Here is an 18,375-nt window from a genome sequence, read left to right as displayed (position 1 = left end):
TCTATTGTTGTGTTTTTTCTATGACTGTTGTTGTTATCTGGAGGGAAAGGAACTGCATAAGATTTTAGCAGACTAGATTCGTTAATGAAAAGGTGTTGAAGGAGATTGCACTCCATGTTCACATCAGGGGAAGGGAGAGGATAAAATGGCAAGAGATGTAGCAAAAATTGAATACTTTTCCTTAGGTGGGATGTCTTTGCTTATGAATTTGTAGTAGTCAGTGTTAGGATCAATGTATAGGGTAGTAGATAGTCTATAATCTGCAACTGTCCCGTAAAGTTCAATTTTGGTTATTTTAATGAGAATATTGTGTTTACTAAAAAAAGGTTTACAGTAGTTACATAAAGAAAAATTGAGTCAGTTCATTAGTTGTACCAATTGAGGTTGTGTCACAAGATCTGGATTGCATTCGATTGACATTCAGAATTTGTCAGATCCTACTGTAACTCATTCTCACCTTAAGCTTTAAAGGAAACCATTGATCCAAGGGGACTGGAATAGGCACCTGGTGATTAGAACCAGTATAAAACTCAGTGTTTTAATTTACATTTCAGTTTTATATGTTTAGTTTAATTTTGTTTAATTAAGTATACTAACTTGCAGGTGAGTTGACTGATGTAGCTGATCAGTCAACTCAGAGAAATCTTTCTATTCACCCCCCCCCCCCCCCCCCTCTTGAATTTCAAATAGTATGGCTAGTAACCTGTGGTTTTGAGACTTTTAAATAGGATATTACAACATTCTTTCTAAAAAGCTATTGTAAACAAGAGCTTTCTATCTGTAATGATTCTTTTTCCAATTTAGATCATTTGATGGTCTGCTCCCACCAAATCACTAATAGATTAGAACAAGTCTCATATTCTGAACACTATTTTAAGAGGAACTAGCAAGATTAGTTAATTTCAACTAACATTTATAAAGCTAAAATAGAATAATGTACAACCAAAGTGCTAAAATATTGTACTTCATTCTTCACATCAATAGAATTATTTAGCAAATATTTGCCAACAAAAAAAGTAATTTGGAACAAGAGTTGCCAATAGTATGTTCAACATGAGAGAAGTTGAATCCTAATCTTCTATTGTATCCCTACAACATCTTTAATGTTTTTCCGTCTTGTTGGAGATTCAACACAACAATCTAGTGCCACTTTCATGATTGACTCCACACAATCTAACTTCTTCTTTATGTCATTATCCATTGCTGAAATCAAGTTGGCATCTGCAATATCTATTACCGCATTGGGAAGTGAAAAACTCACCCATTGCTTCAAGCTAAGATCTCCCTCAAACTCACTAGGCTTTCTCCTAGTAAACGTTTCCTGCAATATGATCCCATAACTATAGACATCACTTTTGATAGAGACCAATCCTTCTTGTCCATACTCTACAATCAAACAATTAATTTAAAGATGAAACATGATTTCTAGGTGGAAAAAATTGAAAGGGAAAATAAATATTGAGGGAAAAATCAAGAGACATACCTGGCGCAATATAACCCATTGTTGCTAAGGTTTTAGTGTATAATGTACTCTCATCTTCAACAAGTAGTTTTGAAATACCAAAATCTCTTAGGTGAGCAACCATATCCTCATCCATCAAGACATTACTAGGCTTTAGATCACAGTGAATCACAAGCACCACGCACCCATGGTGAAGATATTCCAAAGCACATGCCACATCAATCATTATGCTTAGCCTATGCCTGAGTTGGGGAAGTAGTTGTGCGAATACAAATGCTTCTCAAGACTTCCATTAGGCATATAATCGAGCACTAAAGCCTTAAAATCAAGATTGGAACAACTAGTAATGACTTTATACAAGATTCCTATGGAGAAGGCTGCGCAAAACTTCACATTCCATATCACAACTCTTGAATGCCGCATCTATTTGCAAATTGAACACTTTAACTGCAATGGCAATTCTACTTCTGAGAACGCCTTTGTAAACAGAGGCAAAACTTCCAGAAACAATTAGATTACTCTCGCTAAGCACATCATTTGCTTGGAGCAATTCATAGTATCATATTCATTCTCTTGCTATAGTAGACAATGACTCAACTGGTTGAGGAGTTCTTTTACCTCGTCTATACCTTATCCATACAAACACAAAAGTGCTAGGAACAAATAGAACTGCAAGTCCTAGCAAAAGAAATAGAACTAACAATTTTTTTGTATTTGATCTATGCTTTGATGAAGTCAGGCATGGAGGGACACTAAATATTGAAGAACCACACAATGCTTCATTACAGATGAAAAATTGACTTGAGAAAGGACCCCCAAGGGTATTTCACCATACAATTTGTTGACAGAAACATTGAAATACTTCAAATTTTGAAGTTTCTCCAAAGACTTGGGAATGATTTCTGATATATTATTATGAGAAAGGTCTAGGAATTCCAAACCTACCATGTTTCTCATCGCGTCGGGTATAATTCCTTGCAACTTGTTGTGTCTCAAAGAAAGGTGCACCAAATTTTGGAATCCTCCAATTTCTCTAGGAATTCCATTTGAAAATTGATTCATTGACAGATCCGTCTGTGTCACAGCCTTTAGATTTCCAATTTTGGGAGGTAAAGAACCAATCATGTTGTTTGATGATAAGTCAAGAACAACTAGATCTTTAAGGTTCCCTAAGATTTCTGGTATATTGGAACTCAATTTATTGGAACCCAGATGTATCTCTCTAACGGAAGTAACATTCCCTAAATAATTTGGAAGAGATCCTGAAAGTTGATTTTGATCCAAGTAAATAGCACCCAGTTGCTGCAATTTACAAAGATTATCTCCAACAAATCCTATAAATTTGTTGTTACTCAGGTTGAAGCGCTGAAGGTTTCTCAAGTTACTAATTAATGTAGGAATTGATCCAACCAAGTTGTTTCCTGAAAGATCAAGCTCGAATAAGCTGCTTAAGTTCCCAACTTCATTTGGAATTTTCAATAGCTGGCAGAAAATTTTATAAGAGAAGTGGAAAGGTTCCCTGTGGAGGTTGGAAGCTTTCCATTTAAAGGGTTGAAAGGCATTCCAAGAAATTTTTAGTTTCTGCAATTAGTTAAGGAAGTCAAGAAGCTTAATGAGGAGTCGCAGGTTAAATTATTTCCCCCCAAGTGTAGGTACTGTATATGAGTCAAGTATCCAAGAGAACTGGGAATCAAGCCAGTGAGTTTGTTGTTAGAAAGCTCTAGACGAGTAAGTTTTTAACAGTTGGAAATAGATTGAGGAATAGTCCCACCAAGATTGGTTAAGTCACTCAGATAAAGTCTTTCGATGTTGGGTAAGATAGAAACTATGTTTGATGGGACCATTCCAGATAGATTGTTGGCTGAAAGATCAATTGCTCTTAGCCCTGATATATTGAAGTTCTCCATATCAAGTGGACCACTAAATCTATTATACGCAAGCTCTAGTAACACCAACTCAATGAGATTGCTCATCTCTTTGGGTATTTCACCTGTCAACACATGAAGAAAGAAGGATCACTAGTGAGTTTGACTAGTTAGTTCTATCTAGAATAAGTTGTAAATTTTTCTGTCACTTGGAATATGCACCAGTAAACCTATTTTCGATAAGATGTAAAAACTGCATCTTGGTTAAGTTGCCAACTTCCCGTGGTAAGAATCCACTAAGATTGTTCCTGGACAGTGACAAAAGTTGTAGCGATAAGATATTGAATATTGAGATTGGGACAGAGCCAGTAAGTTGGTTTCTATTCACGCTTAACTCCACCAAATTAACAAGATTTCCCAATCCTAATGAAATTATCCCTGCAATTCATGAGCAATAAATTATTTGTAGAAGGAATTGGATTCAATGCTACTAGTAGTCATAAGATAATTAATGCAACAGGAACATACCTGTGAAAAGGTTAGATCCGAGATACAATTTCTGCAAGTTACTCGAGAAAATTGAAGGAAAGGTGTCTTTTAAGTCTTGAATGAAGGATTGGTGACACTGACTAATTTAAAGGGTCAACCATCATTAGGAAACTTGATTAAGTTAATTGTGGACTTGATTGATGTTTTAAAAACTTTCTAAACTTTTCAAAAATACAAATCAACCTAACCCACACCCCTCTTCAATCCAAATCAACCAGTCTCTCTCCTCTCTCTCGATGGCTTCTCTCAACTCTCTCCAACCAACAGTTATGTAAATTTCTCCTTTCAATCCTGGTGACTTCAACCTTCGATGACAAATAGTTGGGCTTTAAGTTCCCGTCTTCAATCCAAATCAACCAGTCTCTCTCTTCTCTCTCGAGACAACTTCTCTCAACTATCTCCCAACCAACAGTTCTGCAAATTTCTCCTTTCAATCCTCAGCGACTTCGATATCCGATGACAAATAGTTGGGCTTCGAGTTCCTTTTCGACTTCAACCTTTAATCGATGTGACAACCTTGCTCTCCGGCCACAATAGCTTCAAATTCTTCAACCTTCAATTGACGTGACAGCCTTGCTCTTCAGCCACAACAGCTTCGAATTCATCATCATTCCTTTTCTTCTTTCACAGGTAAAATTTATGGCCTTTTTAGTTTTGAAGAAAACGAGGAACTTGAGGCAACTTCTCTTATAGTATTATTTAATAATTTCAATATTTGTTGCTTTAATTTGAAATGCGGTCCGAATAAAACTCTAATTTATGGTATTTCTTCTCTTCTCTTTTTGAAGTGAATTATGATTTTTTGTTGTTTGTTGCATTTTTTTTAAGTTTGATTTTTGTTTTTGTGTTTATAAAAACAAAACAACGATTTGGGTGGATTTGTTCTATTCTTGTTCTTGGTAAAAATGGTGATATTGTTGTTTTCCTGTTGAACAAAATTGTGCTACTATTTTTTTATTTCTCCAACAGATTATCCATCTGGTGCAACATATTAACTATCTGATGCAACAGATTTGTCATATGATACAATAGATATCAACCATCTGATGCACCAGAGAAACCATCACATTGATGCAACAGATTAATCATCTGATGCAATAGATTTAGCATATGATGCAACAATTTAACTATCTAATGCAACAGATTAAGCATTGGATAAAAAATTTGATGCAACTAATTAACCATCTGATGCAATAAATGAGCCTCCTGTTAGATAAAATTCTATTAACTCTTCCAACAGGACATGTCCAAGACTTGAGTTTTCCAACTGATCATTCATCTGCTGCGATAGACAATCCTATGTTAGAACAAATCTAAACAAATTGACCATTGATAACTATTCCAATAGATCACTCATGTGTTGCAACAGATGAGTGACTTGTTGCACAGACCATTCATCTTTCTCAACACATAAGTGATATATTTTATATTGTCGCAACAGATTACTAAGCCGTTGCTACAGGTTAGTTAATTTTTCCAATAGATTACTCATATATTGCAAAAGATGTGTGATCTGTTTCACAGACCATTCATATTTTTCAACAGATGAGTGATATATTTTATGTAGTCGCAACAAATTACTCAGTCGTTACTATAACTTATTTAAGATCACTCATATGTTACAATAGATGATGTTGCTATAAATGTGTGATCTGTTGCATAGACCATTTATTTTTCTTAACAGATGAGTGCTATGTTTTGTATTGTTACAATAGATTACTCATCCGTTGTAATAGGTTATTTAACTATTCCAATAGATCACTCATAAGTTGCAACAATGCATGATCTATTGTATAGACCATTCATTTGCCTTAAAAAATGAGTGATACATTTTGTATTATTGCAACAGATTGCTCATCCGCTACAACAAGTTTGTTATATGCTGCAACAGATGACTACCTGGTGCAATAGATAAGTGATCTATTGGAACTGTTATTTTACTATTTTTTTTGTTAGATTTACTGCTATCCTTTTTAACGATGCATTAATCAACTATAATATATTTTTTTATGTTCCTATTAATTTTAGATAATATGACTTCCAAAAGAATAGAAACCAAATCAAGTTCAAGTAAAGGAACAAGTAAAGCAGCTAGGCTACATCCACCACTCTATGAGCTTGTTTTACAAGCGTTATCTCAATCAGGAGCATAATATGATGAACACGGGAAGTAGGAATGTTTCAAAAAAGATGATCAAATGCTAATAGCCCTTCCGCTGAAGAGTTGGTCAAAACCTTCACATCGATCTTTATCTTGTGAAAATGCAGTGTGATGGTGCCATAGATTTAACGGGTGAATTCATGGTTAAGTCAGCCATGAAAAATCTTTCGACGCCTTCAGAAAAATACTTCAAGAATAAATATTGGATGCTTATTTTAGGGACAGCTACTTTAGAAAATATCTTGATTTGCCAGAGGACAACAATGCTCATATTCAAATGAAAATGGTATATGAACCTCTCAAGCGTAGGTTTATGTATGAAAATAAAGATAAGATGGATGAGGTGTGGATAAATTACTGTGGCATGCCTATTTGGTTTGGTTAGAAGGAGTTTACCATAGTTACTGGACTAAAATGTTATCCTCCTTCTCAAGTATACCTATTCTAACCCAAAAAAAGCACTTCGTACACCTAAAAAAGGCAAAGGCAAGTCGTGTGATCGTGATGACCTGGTGTTCATTGTTGGTCCAAGCTTCAAAAACAAAAATTTGATAGAAACGTTAAAAGGTAAAGGACTTTCAAAGAAACACAAGCAGTCATTGTGCTTGGTTTGGTTTGTACTTAATATTCTTTAGGCGAGAGACGTTAACAACAACATAAGCGTTGGTTTAATAAAGCTCTTCGATGATCTTGAGGCATTTAACAACTATCCTTGGGGTTATGAAAGCTTCAAAATTACTATCCAATATTTGTTTACTCCGTTAGCGCCAAAGACAGTCAACTTATATGGCTTTCCATGGGCTTTCGTGGTAAATATTTTATTTTTTTCTTTTATTATGTTACGACATATGTCTCATCTATTTTAACAAATCAAATAGCTTTTCGTACCGCTTTTATTTGTACCAACAGATGACCTATCTGCTACAATAGATGAGTCACATGTTGCAACAAATGGTTCATCCATTGGAAATTATCATACAGGTCTTCTTCATGTAAAAATTTATCCCAACAGTCGATTCATTGTTGCAACAGAAATATAATCTATTTGGGATAATTTAAAATAGGAGGAAAACTTATTTGATTTTCTATAACAGATGAGCTATCCTTTTCTATTTTGTTGTATCTCCATGATTAGCATTGACCAATTCTGGCTTTCCAGGTGGATGTAGAAGCTACTACTGAACAGCATTGACAATATGCTACTCTACTCTTTTTATGGAAATACAAGAACAAAAAGCGCAGAAACCTTACATAAGCGACAATAAAGATTCACGACGAGCAAAGCCAAATTTCATAGCATTGGATGAAGAACAAATTATTCATATTTAGTATGTCTTTAGAGCTTGAGTCTGTCAAAGTAATAACCTTACCCCTCCTTAGGAATCCTTGGCATCAATACTTAAATTGTTGATGTATTTGTCGAGATGTGTACCCATAACAATTTTTTTACATTTCATTTATTCGTTGATTTATTTCAGCTAATTTCTTAAGGCTTCGATTTATTTTATTTTGTCTATGAATTTAATTTTTTCTTAGATTTGAACTTATTAATTGAAATGGAATACTAGATTCAAATATTTCAATTGATAATGTATCTGTTACAATAGACAGCACATCTATTGGAAAAATATCAAACAGATTTAGACATATGTTGCAACAGGTAGGTAATCTGTTGGAATTTATCAAATAGGTCTTCCCACTGCTGCAACAGATAAACTTAGATAGAAACACCGACATAATGCAACAGATGACCAACCTATTGCAACAGATAAACTATATGTCAGAATAGGTAGAATATCTATTACAACGGATGGAGAATTTGTTGCATTATAAAAATTCAACCTTCATTGAACATAAAAAATTGTCAGTACATGTAAAACAGTAAAAGTGAATTGAAATAAAAAAAGGCAGAACCCATCGACAGTATTCAGTTCAAACACCTAAAATAAAATAGGTATCAAGTAGACAGTGTTTATTTTAAACACATAAAATAAAATAGGCATCAAATGTGTCAGGTTGGCACTTTTTGCTGACTTGGCATCTGATTTGGCCCCCAACGGTCATGTTTTTTCCCAATGTATTATATATTCATCTTCTTACTAAAATTTAATCATAAATTCCCAAATCTTCTTCTTCGTTGTCATTTTTTTTATCTATCTAAATTATTCAAATTATTTGCATTTGGTCTTTCTTTTCTTCATTTTTTTTTCATTTTTTCCAAATTAGCTTGATAATGTCAAGCGCATCTTCTACTATTTTTTGTGATAACAATTTTTGATATTGTAAGTAAGGTCGTGAAGCTCTATTGAAGATATGTTGGTCTCAACAAAATTCAGGTCGTAGGTTTTTTACTTGTAAGATTTTAAAGATAATATTTTTTATTTAATTAGTTAATTAATTATTGACTTGTAATTATTTTGTAATTGTGTTCTTGTTTTTATAGAAATTGGATGGATGCGATTACTTTGATTGGTATGAAGAACGACATCCTTCACAAGAAAATCGTGTAGTTTGGGGTTTGTTGAACAAATCAAGGTTTCTGAAGAGAAACAAAATCGAGCAAAAAGATAGTACATTGTTGTTGTTATTGCTACTGGTTTGGTGCTGATGGGTACATGGACGTTCAAGCCTAATTGCTAAAACTTTCATGGTGGTGTATTTGCTATTGGTTTGATGTTTGTCAAGCACATGGATATTCAAGCGTAATTATTGCAAAATATCAAATATATTTAGGCATATGTTATAAAATTTAGGTCAGAAATTATCAAACAGGTCTTCCCACTATTGCAACAGATTAAACTTAGATTAGATAGAAATAACATCGGTAGAATGCAACAGATGACCAACCTATTGCAATAGATAAACTATCTGCCAGAACAGATAGAATATATTTTACAACAGATTGACAATCTATTGCATTATAAAAAACTCAAATTACATTCATCAAAAAAAATTATTGCCACTATATTTACATGTAATTTAAATTAAAGTGAAGTTTGACTTGAAATAAAAAATTGTTATTTCACAGGCTCTTCTATATACACAGGCTCCAAGTGTCCAGTTAGTACCCCATAAGCCTAGACCTCTTGCAAGTTTGCCACAGAGTTGTCGCACAGAAAGATCGTTGGCTCGGACATTTCTGTGCCGGTCAGCAAACATTTAATGTGTGCAAGAGCGTGCGAGCCGCTCGCGTAACCGATATCATTTTTTGGAAGGGTCATGACCTTATTTCGACCTTCAAAATCCTATGATTTCTTCATCAACACTTTCTTTGAAAAATGATTCATCAGTTCACTCTCCCTCAATAAGATGGGCAAAAGGTCCATCAGTGGCTGCAGGAGGAGAAAAATATCGACCACGTCGACAACAGGTTAGTTGCAGTCATAAACTTTGATCTTTTCCTCCTCGAGTAGTATCTTAATAGCCCGATAATGTATGTTGTTCAAGCTAATGACTGGAAGAATCCTCTTTACCTTGGTCTAGCTTTTGCCGTGTGGATTTGGCCTCTCCTCTCTAACATATTTTATCATTTCTTCTTCCTCCAAGTCCAATGTAGAAACATAGAAATCAAGTCCCACGACATAGGATGACACATCAGAATTGAGTTGATCATACTTATCCTTGATCTTCTTGCAGAAGTTGAGGTCCATTATCCTATCGGCAGTGTCATAAGCTTCTGGGTACGTTAATTGTCTTTTCCTCGTGAGCAGAGAATTTTGTCAACATCCTGTGATATAAGAAAATATTTAAATAGGTTAGTAATTGTAAAGATGGTCCATCTGTTGCATAGGGTTCTCTGAATCAATAATCCAATGCACGTTATGCAATAGATGGATAGTAAGTTGCATCAGAACCACTACCACCAGAATAGCCAGCTGTTGTAACAGATTTCACATCTGTTGTGTAGCTTCTTCTTCATAGGTGATGTGTAAGCAGATGCTAACACATTTGAGGCTTTTAACTAAGAATAATTGCGCAGTCTTAAGCAACTTTTTTCGCTTTTGATTGTTTTATGTTTGATTTTGCAGTAAAAGCTGATATGATAGAGAACCAACAAGAATGGAAGCAAAGAAGTTGAAATCTGAAGAAATTTGAAGAAAAGTATGGCTGAAAGTATTTGTGATAAGTCATCAGCCCTGTGATGTGCTATCGGTTTCATCGTCAGTAGTAGACAGAGAAGCAGTTAAAAGTTGTGATAATATTTTGTGATAGGTCGTCAAGTGTTGGATAAGTTGTTAAGAATGTCTTCAGCCTAACGTAGCACAGGAGAACTGAAGCAAATCCTTGACGATATTTTATGATAGGTCGTCAAAGAGCTGATAAGTTATCAAGATTATCGTCAGCCTTAAGCAGGAAGAGCCAAAACTGAAGAAGGAGTTGACGACATTTGTGATAAGTTGTCAGCCTCCTGATAGGCTATCACAAATGTCGTCACCTAATCCGAGGGATTTTTGAAATTTTATTATTATGTTTCCTTATTTAGGGGGAACTATTTATAGCCTTGTTTAGGGTTTTCTTGGACAGGCCCGCACATTGAGTTTTGACAATACTTTGATATTTTCTCTCTCTAATTTCTTGGCTTGAAAAAGCAAATACTTTGAAGAGATTATTATCATTATTTTGGGATTTCCTTTGTGATCTAATCTATGATTCACTAGTTATTCTTCTTCTTGTGGTAAGTTTAACTTTCAAAGCATGAATACAACTCGTTGTTTCAATTTTAGCATTATGAATGGCTAAATTCCATTAACCTGAATTATGGGATCTAGGGTTAGGGTTTGATAAAGTGCTGAGTGATCAGGATTCGAAAGGTGGTAGGACTTCTTGATAATTTGAGGTTTTAATTAATGTCTATTGGTTGCAAACAATAGATAAAACCCACTTTGATTTTCTTGAGAAAGAAATCAAATATAGTGGGAAGTGAATTATCAACAGGGGCTTGGAAATACTCCGTTTAATAATCAGCGTTGTAACAAGGTTGGTTAACCTGAGGTAAAATCTGCGCTGTGAATATAAATTCTCTAAGTCTGAGAGGATTAGGTAATTAAATGCTTACGTAGATCGAGAGACATTTAGGCATAACTTCGATAAAGATAACTTGTTTTCCTATCTACTGTGAAAATATTGAACTACTATTAGCATCTGTCAAGTACGAAAACCCCTAGTGAACATAATTCTAGTTTTTCATAAACTCCTGATTATGAACACTTAAGTTAAAGTGACCAACAATTTATTGGCTAATCTCCAAAACCCCCATTTTATATTTTCGTATCATCTGTTTGAATTCAAGTTGTACCTATAGTCTCAAATTAGTTTAATCGCCACTTACATTATTCTTTGTGGATTCGACCCCGACCCCGACTCCAAAAGTTGGGTAAATATATTGACGACGACCGCCTTACACTAAATTAAAGTGTAAGTTGAGCATTATAAATAGGGTATATTAGATTAGAAGGCTAGGTTAGGAAAACTAAACTTGTCTTGTCCTCGTACCACATACGCATATTTGTTATAGTCTGGAAGTCTTAGGGGGGAAAGAGAGGCCTAGGGTAATCTGGTGCGCCTGGCTTGGCATTCTTGGTCTATCGCAGATCCCTCTTCTCTTTGGCGCCAAGTTCTGCATATATTTCCACCTTCTTGAATGGCCTCTGAACTTTAACATTTTTTTGAGAGGGAGGAGTCGCGATTATTTTTTATTTTCGACCGGAGAGTACGTCGGTTATTGCTCTTTTCTTCCTCCTAACCAACACTGTCGGAGTGTTTGGCTCCATCACCTTCTTGGATGGTATGACACCCCTCTTGAATTTGAATTCCTCGATAGATTTAGAGATAGCCTCTACTTTTTCAAAGATCTTATCCTATTTGTCCTTGCACTCTTCGCATTCGCAACGAGAACACGAGGATGAAGAGGGGTGAGAGGGACCTGTGTAAGGGTGAAAATGGGTGTTTTCAAACATATTTATTTTTTCTTGAGCATCAACATGCTCATCATCATGAGTTATAGCAGCATCAACATGCCTTCCACCAACACCAACTCCACCAGAAGAAGCACCCAGATCTACCTTAGTAGGTTGATCATGAAGAGTCTCAACATTAGGCTGACCTTGCCTAACTACTCTTCTTATGGCTATTTCTCCAGCCAATTCCTTCTTTATTAACTCCACCATTGGGTATGCTATACTATCAATATGACCTAGAGTAATATAAGAAGTCACCTACAACTCTTCCTCAGTAGGCATATCTATGGATGCACAATATACAAAAAAAGACAGATACATTTAAATCATATAATATAATAATTTTCACAGTTGGGTTACATTTTATCAGTCAACTTCTGTAGCAGATTAACAATATGTTGCATTAGATTACCCATTTGTGCATAGTTTGTAGTAGATGGTTAAAATATATTTAAGTCGGGTTCAGATAACCAGAGCAACACATGGATAATCTTATGCAAAATATCAGTCATCTGTCGTAACAGATTACTAATCTGTTGCATCAGTTGCATAAGATGAGTAATCTGATGGGTTACATGTTATGCAACAGATGATCTATTTATGTATTAACAATATGTCACATCAGATTACACATCTATTACATAATTTGCAGTAGATGGTTAATCTGTTAGGAGTTGGGTTCAGAGAACCAAAGCAACAGATGGGTAATCTGATGCAAGATATCAATCATCTATCATAACAGATTATCCATCTGTTGCACCAATTAGCATAAGACGGGTAATCTATCGCAATAGATGTCCCATCTGGTGCATCATATATAACATCTGTTGCACCATATATAACATCTGTTCAATATCTTTCATTGAGTAAAATTATTTTACTTGAAGAAGACATACTGCATCATCCGGAGGGTTAAAGAGATCAGCCACCTTAATTTTGGTGTTGCTCTTTGCATCCAACCACCTAAACATCCTTGGATGAGAAACCTCATCTGAATAATCCATTACCTTCTTTCGGAGGGGAGGAATGGCTTCAAATGCCTAAGCCTAAAAAATGTAAACAGGAAGTAAGTAAAAAAAAGTCATAATAACTATATTCAATATAAATTAATGGATAAGTTAAATTAGTGATTAATTTTACCATGAAAACCCAAGGAAAGTCGTATAATGTGGTCGTCCCTGAGGATAGCTTCGTCATTAAATATTGGACAGTCAAGTAGAAGCTATCATATCCTCAAGGGTATTGTTGAATTTATCAAAATCCTCAGTACGCGCCAATAAATCATGTTCTATGACCTTGTTGACATCTCTTGCTAGTAAAATCGAATGGGTAAACCAAACTAAGCACAATTGCTCCCTATACTGCTTTGGTATGATTTTATCCATGAGTTCTGTCAATAAATCCGATGCTTTGTAGCCGCGTTAAGCAATGTCAAACAACCCATCTATTTTTTCCTTGTGTTTTCTTGCCTGGATATTTTACGGGGTGTTCCCTTGGCGATAGGTGGTTCTTTTGGACTATAGCATCTCAAGCCTGTCACTGTGGCAAACTCTTGCAAGCCAAAATAAACTGGCATGCCACAGTAGTTGATCCAAATTTCATCCATCTTTTTGCCTCCCCTCCTTCAGATCTTCATCATCCCCCATGTACTTGATCCTACACTTGAGAAGCCCATATACCATCCTCATATGAAAATGGGCAGGGGACTCAGGCAGCTCAAGAAAGCATCCAAAGTAGCTCTTCTTAAAAACTTCATCTATGTTTTCGTCCTTCATAATTTTCCTAAAATAAATAAATTTACTCCCCATCTGATATTTAAGTACAATTTCACCAGTTAGTTCTTCTTCTGCTGTACAATTTCACCAGTTAGTTCTTCTTCTGCTTTATTGTCATTTATCGGCATCGCAACTTGAAACTTATCAATACTAAAAGTTTTGACAGGATCATGTTGGGATGTCGATATTAATTCACGCCCCATTGGTGATCCATTATTATCATGTTGATGATCTTCCTCTTTCTCTTTCTCACTCTCTAATTCCTCATCTTTCTCACTTTTATTTTCTTCATCACTATCTACAGACCCTTTTTCACCTCCCTCAACGTTGTTTTCATATCTCTCCTCAGTTTTACTTTGTTTCCCTGACTGAGATTGTTCAGGAAGCTCCTCCAAATCCCTTTGTACTGTAGCCTTTTTCTTTTAGGTGGTCAGACGTTGATCCACTTTTACTTTCTTTTCTTTTGGGAGACATGTTTTACCTACAAACAATAGAAAAACAAAAATTACATTATAATTGATGCATATAGAAATTTTAAAAAATACATTACAAATACCACCGATAATGACACACCAACAACCACCACCACTACAAATACCACCAACCAATGCCATAAACACCATGAATACTGACACCACTGACAGCCACCACAAACACCACCAACCAATGCCACCAACAGCCACCACCAGTGCAACCACGACGACGATGATGATGACCACCACCACTTCAAACACCACAAACACCAACCAATAATACCACGACAGTCAACAAAACACTGTGACAGAAACTAGGGTTTTTTCAAGTTCTTCATACGATTTTACCATCAAAACTCAAAATTGTAAACCCATTCTCGAAGATAAAACAACTGAAAGTTTTCTTTTTCATCATTAACTTACAAGCCCTTATTTTTTAGAAAAAAATAAACAAATATAGAACTCTTCTCGAACTCTCTTACCTATGCAGATAGAGAAAATGACTGATACAAGCAAGAATAAAGTCAAAAATAACACCTATGTGGTTGGAAATAAGAAGAAAATTGATATGTTGTAAAGGGTAGATCAATTTATTGAGTAGTTTTTATCTGTACTATATAATTGAGTGAGAAAGAGCAAAGAGCGAGAACTCAAGATTTGAAATGATGAAATATTATTCTCGCAAATGGATGATTTGTATATTTTGAAAAAGAATGACAAGTTTTGAAAATGTTAATTTGGTCCAAATTGATCTTAATTATTTTTTAAAATTATAAAAGATATGTATAATTTTTAATCCTCTCATCATGGAATTGCCAAAAGACTCAATTGAAGTTGTAGTTGACCCTATGAACTCACCCACCCCTGGTCCTAGATTAATCAATTTAGGTATATAAACTTGTAACTACCCAAGAGTACACCCTGAGCGTCAAACGGTGCTTACAGTCCAGAGGGACCACAAGCTAACCCATGAGCTGGTACCTGTTGTGAGCACTGAGTAATAATATCATAATTACGGAAAACATCTGATATTGACATAAGGTTTTATTACTAAATTAATACTGAAATATGAATCCATTGAAAGACATTCCTGATATCTGAAAAAGTACTGATAAACTGACATGTCAACTGAAAAATCGAATACTGAATAACTGACTCTAATGTCTGAAAAGCCTCTAAAACTAAATGACTGTGAGTTGATGGGACAGGCCCCAACTTACTCCAACTAACTATTAACTGAGACATGAAATAAAATAATCTATCCTCGAATGATGAGGATTCAATACTACTACTGTACTACTAACAGCCTGAGAAGTGAAGCCTAAGCGTGGTTTGGGAACTGAGCATCAACACCTATGATATAATACATCATAGCACCAAAAAAAGGTATACGATCAGTACTTTAAATATACTGGAATGCTAAATGAGGTAGGTTGATATGCATGGTTACATGAACAGAACTAATAATTAACTGAATATGCATGCAAAACATAGAGTAATGAGCAGAGAGTATGAAATCTATAGGTACTGGAAATTTGCAAAAATCTATAAATACTGAGTATGCATGAAAATTTGTAAATACTGAAGATGCATGACCAAGCATATAATATGAAGTGAGTAAAATCTATAAACTGAAATAGTGATAAAATACTGATATTTGTATGCTTTGGTCAAACAACTCTAAGGCTGCATAACTGAACTGGGACTGTAATTGACACTACATCTGAAACTGTGGGAGGTATTATTTAACCGACATGCCCCAATCTGAGCTAATCAGGGTCCAACCTTTAACCCCAATTGGAAGGGTGTTAATACCATGCCATGGGTACTAACACCGGCTGTGTGGATCCACTAAACTAATATGATATCTGAAGGACTAAGAGTGTCAAGCCTGAACTGACGAGTGATCCCTGCGAGATAGTCAAGCCTAATCTGATGGATGACTTCTTATATCCTCCACTGGCTACGTCGTTTGGGAGTATAGGGACTGCTACTAACGACTCTACCTAACTAATGGGGAAGCCCCATCCCTACACTCGCTCGGTGATAAATTCTACTCCCAACTGAAAGAAAATAAAATACTACACTGTTCTAAGTTTAACTGATTGATAACTGACTATTCTAATAATGCTCATAGTATGTTCTGAAGACTATTTTATAATGCACTTTGTACAGAGACTAGACTAAATAAATAGCTATGGTTATCTAGTATTCAATACCCCCAGGACTCAAGAACAATAATAGTAAAATAACACTAAAACTTGGAGATCAAAACATGAAGGCTTTTATTAAATCAATTACTCTTGTAGGCATGAATTCATGGTTTAATTTAATAAATAATAATATTAAAACATGGAGGATTGAGTAATAAGAATAATTTCATGGTAGCATGGTGTGAAATCAATAGTACGTGGAGATTCATGGATGAAATCATAATTTAAAACATAATAACTTGGAAAGATTATAACTTGGTAATTAAAATAGGATATTTGGACTCCATGGATGAAAGGAATCCATGGATGAACATCTAACATACTTGGGATAATGAATTTCCTAAGGTTCTTGATGAGTTATTGAGGATTGATCTTAAATTTGAGAGCTAGGGTTTCTTGTTCTTGAAAAAACGGGATCTTTAATTTGAGAGGAATTGAATAATGAATGATTATTTAGGTTGATTGGGGCTAAATTTTGTGTTTTAGGACGAGTTTAAGGCTTAGGAAAAAGACCCAAATACCCTTAAACAGATTTAAAATGTAAGATAAAAACTGTCCATCCTAATTTTTGGCATTAGCGCAATGCGCCATTATCGTGCCAAGCCACTGGAAATGGACAATTGGGACCTGGGCAAACACCGCGATGTGGAGCTATCGCGGTAAGCCTTCGGAATGCCAATTTGGCACCTCCGCAACGCGCTACCATCGTGGAGGCCCACTGGAAATTAGCCTACTCCGTGACGCACCAACATCATGGAGTTACACTGGAAATTGACAATTTTCATTTGGACTGTCTTCGCGATGCGCTAAAGGTTAAAATGATGATGTCTAACGACTGAAACTTAAAATTTCCATAGCTTCTTATCAGATTTTGATGAATTTTATATCGTTACAAAGCTAATTGAATTTCCTACACAATGGCAGGCTCTAAACTGAAAAATAAAGACTGTTTTAAAATTTTTATATATGAATACTCATGCACTGGGACTTATGATAACGCCTTGGAAAATGGGTCCCAGAGCGTCACACGGTGCTTGAGCCTACGAGTAGCCCCAAGCTAACCCTTTGAGCCATTTTCATTCAGTTCAACACAAATCAACGGGGTTTCCATAAATAACCCTCAAATATCAACAGAGTAATCATCATCCAAGAATAAAAGAATTTCAGAAAGATAACAAAATACGACTTATTAGTCAACTCCCAACATCTATACTAATCTAACAAGCCTCTAAGAAAATCAATCAAACCAGCGAGCCATTGAGACATGCCCTAACTGACTCATACTCAGTTATCAAATGTAAATAATTCTGTGAAACCAACATTAGACATCACATCCTCGGAACATGAGGACTCACCACAACAGAGGATGTAAACAGCATGCCCAAAGAATCACTGTCGAACCTGGAACTGAGCACCTGAAACTACATTCTGAGAAAATGCAGCCCACATCTGAAGATGTGGGTCAGTATCATAGAAAGAAACCGAGTATATGGGGGTGTATGCAGTTGTATAAACATCATCATTATAAATATTTATAAGAAATATGTAGGATTTATGAAAGACTCACATAGCCCGAAGAAAATCATCATAATCATGAGAGGATGAAATAAGTACAATAACACATGTGAGTCATCAAATAATTTGTCAATCACTTTCAGTTCATCAAGAATATCAATTCTCATAATGTAAATATCATTTAAATCTTTCAAAAGAATAACTTTCACAATTTCACCTTCAAATCACTTCACCATTCACCGTAGACACAAGGAAACACACACACACTGGGAGATCCTATAACCGACATAAACCATGTGAGCTACATGGAGTCCAACGTACAACCACGTTGGAGAGAGACATCCTATCCTTGCCATCGGAGTAGGACTATCGATATCAAATCCACACAAACTAGTGATCACTATT

General features: G+C 35.3%; 2 protein-coding genes across 2 annotated transcripts in view; both read right to left on the bottom strand.

Moving 5' to 3' along the window:
• Window positions 1-948: 948 nt before the first annotated feature.
• Window positions 949-1,688, bottom strand: LOC124889320 (probable LRR receptor-like serine/threonine-protein kinase At3g47570). The gene is made up of 2 exons (XM_047400838.1): window positions 1,484-1,688; window positions 949-1,386 (listed from the first exon to the last, which is right to left on the bottom strand). Exons 1-2 carry the CDS (start codon window positions 1,686-1,688, stop codon window positions 1,079-1,081), a joined length of 513 nt encoding a protein of 170 aa, XP_047256794.1. The 3' UTR covers window positions 949-1,078.
• A 126-nt stretch (window positions 1,689-1,814) lies between these two features.
• The window catches only part of LOC107849395 (receptor kinase-like protein Xa21), a 60,008-nt gene continuing 43,447 nt past the window's right edge, over window positions 1,815-18,375 (bottom strand). Inside the window, exons 4-8 of the mRNA XM_047401512.1 lie at window positions 3,856-3,886; window positions 3,550-3,765; window positions 3,304-3,452; window positions 2,298-2,944; window positions 1,815-1,986 (exon numbers count right to left, since the gene is read on the bottom strand). Coding sequence (XP_047257468.1) covers window positions 1,815-1,986; window positions 2,298-2,944; window positions 3,304-3,452; window positions 3,550-3,765; window positions 3,856-3,886 — 1,215 coding nt within the window. The remainder of the gene's footprint in view (window positions 1,987-2,297; window positions 2,945-3,303; window positions 3,453-3,549; window positions 3,766-3,855; window positions 3,887-18,375) is intronic.

This window comes from Capsicum annuum, chromosome 12 (assembly GCF_002878395.1).
Source record: "Capsicum annuum cultivar UCD-10X-F1 chromosome 12, UCD10Xv1.1, whole genome shotgun sequence".
Taxonomy (NCBI): Eukaryota; Viridiplantae; Streptophyta; class Magnoliopsida; order Solanales; family Solanaceae; genus Capsicum; species Capsicum annuum.
The sequence above is the reverse complement of the archived record's forward strand: the minus strand, read 5'-3'. Positions and strand labels throughout refer to the sequence as shown.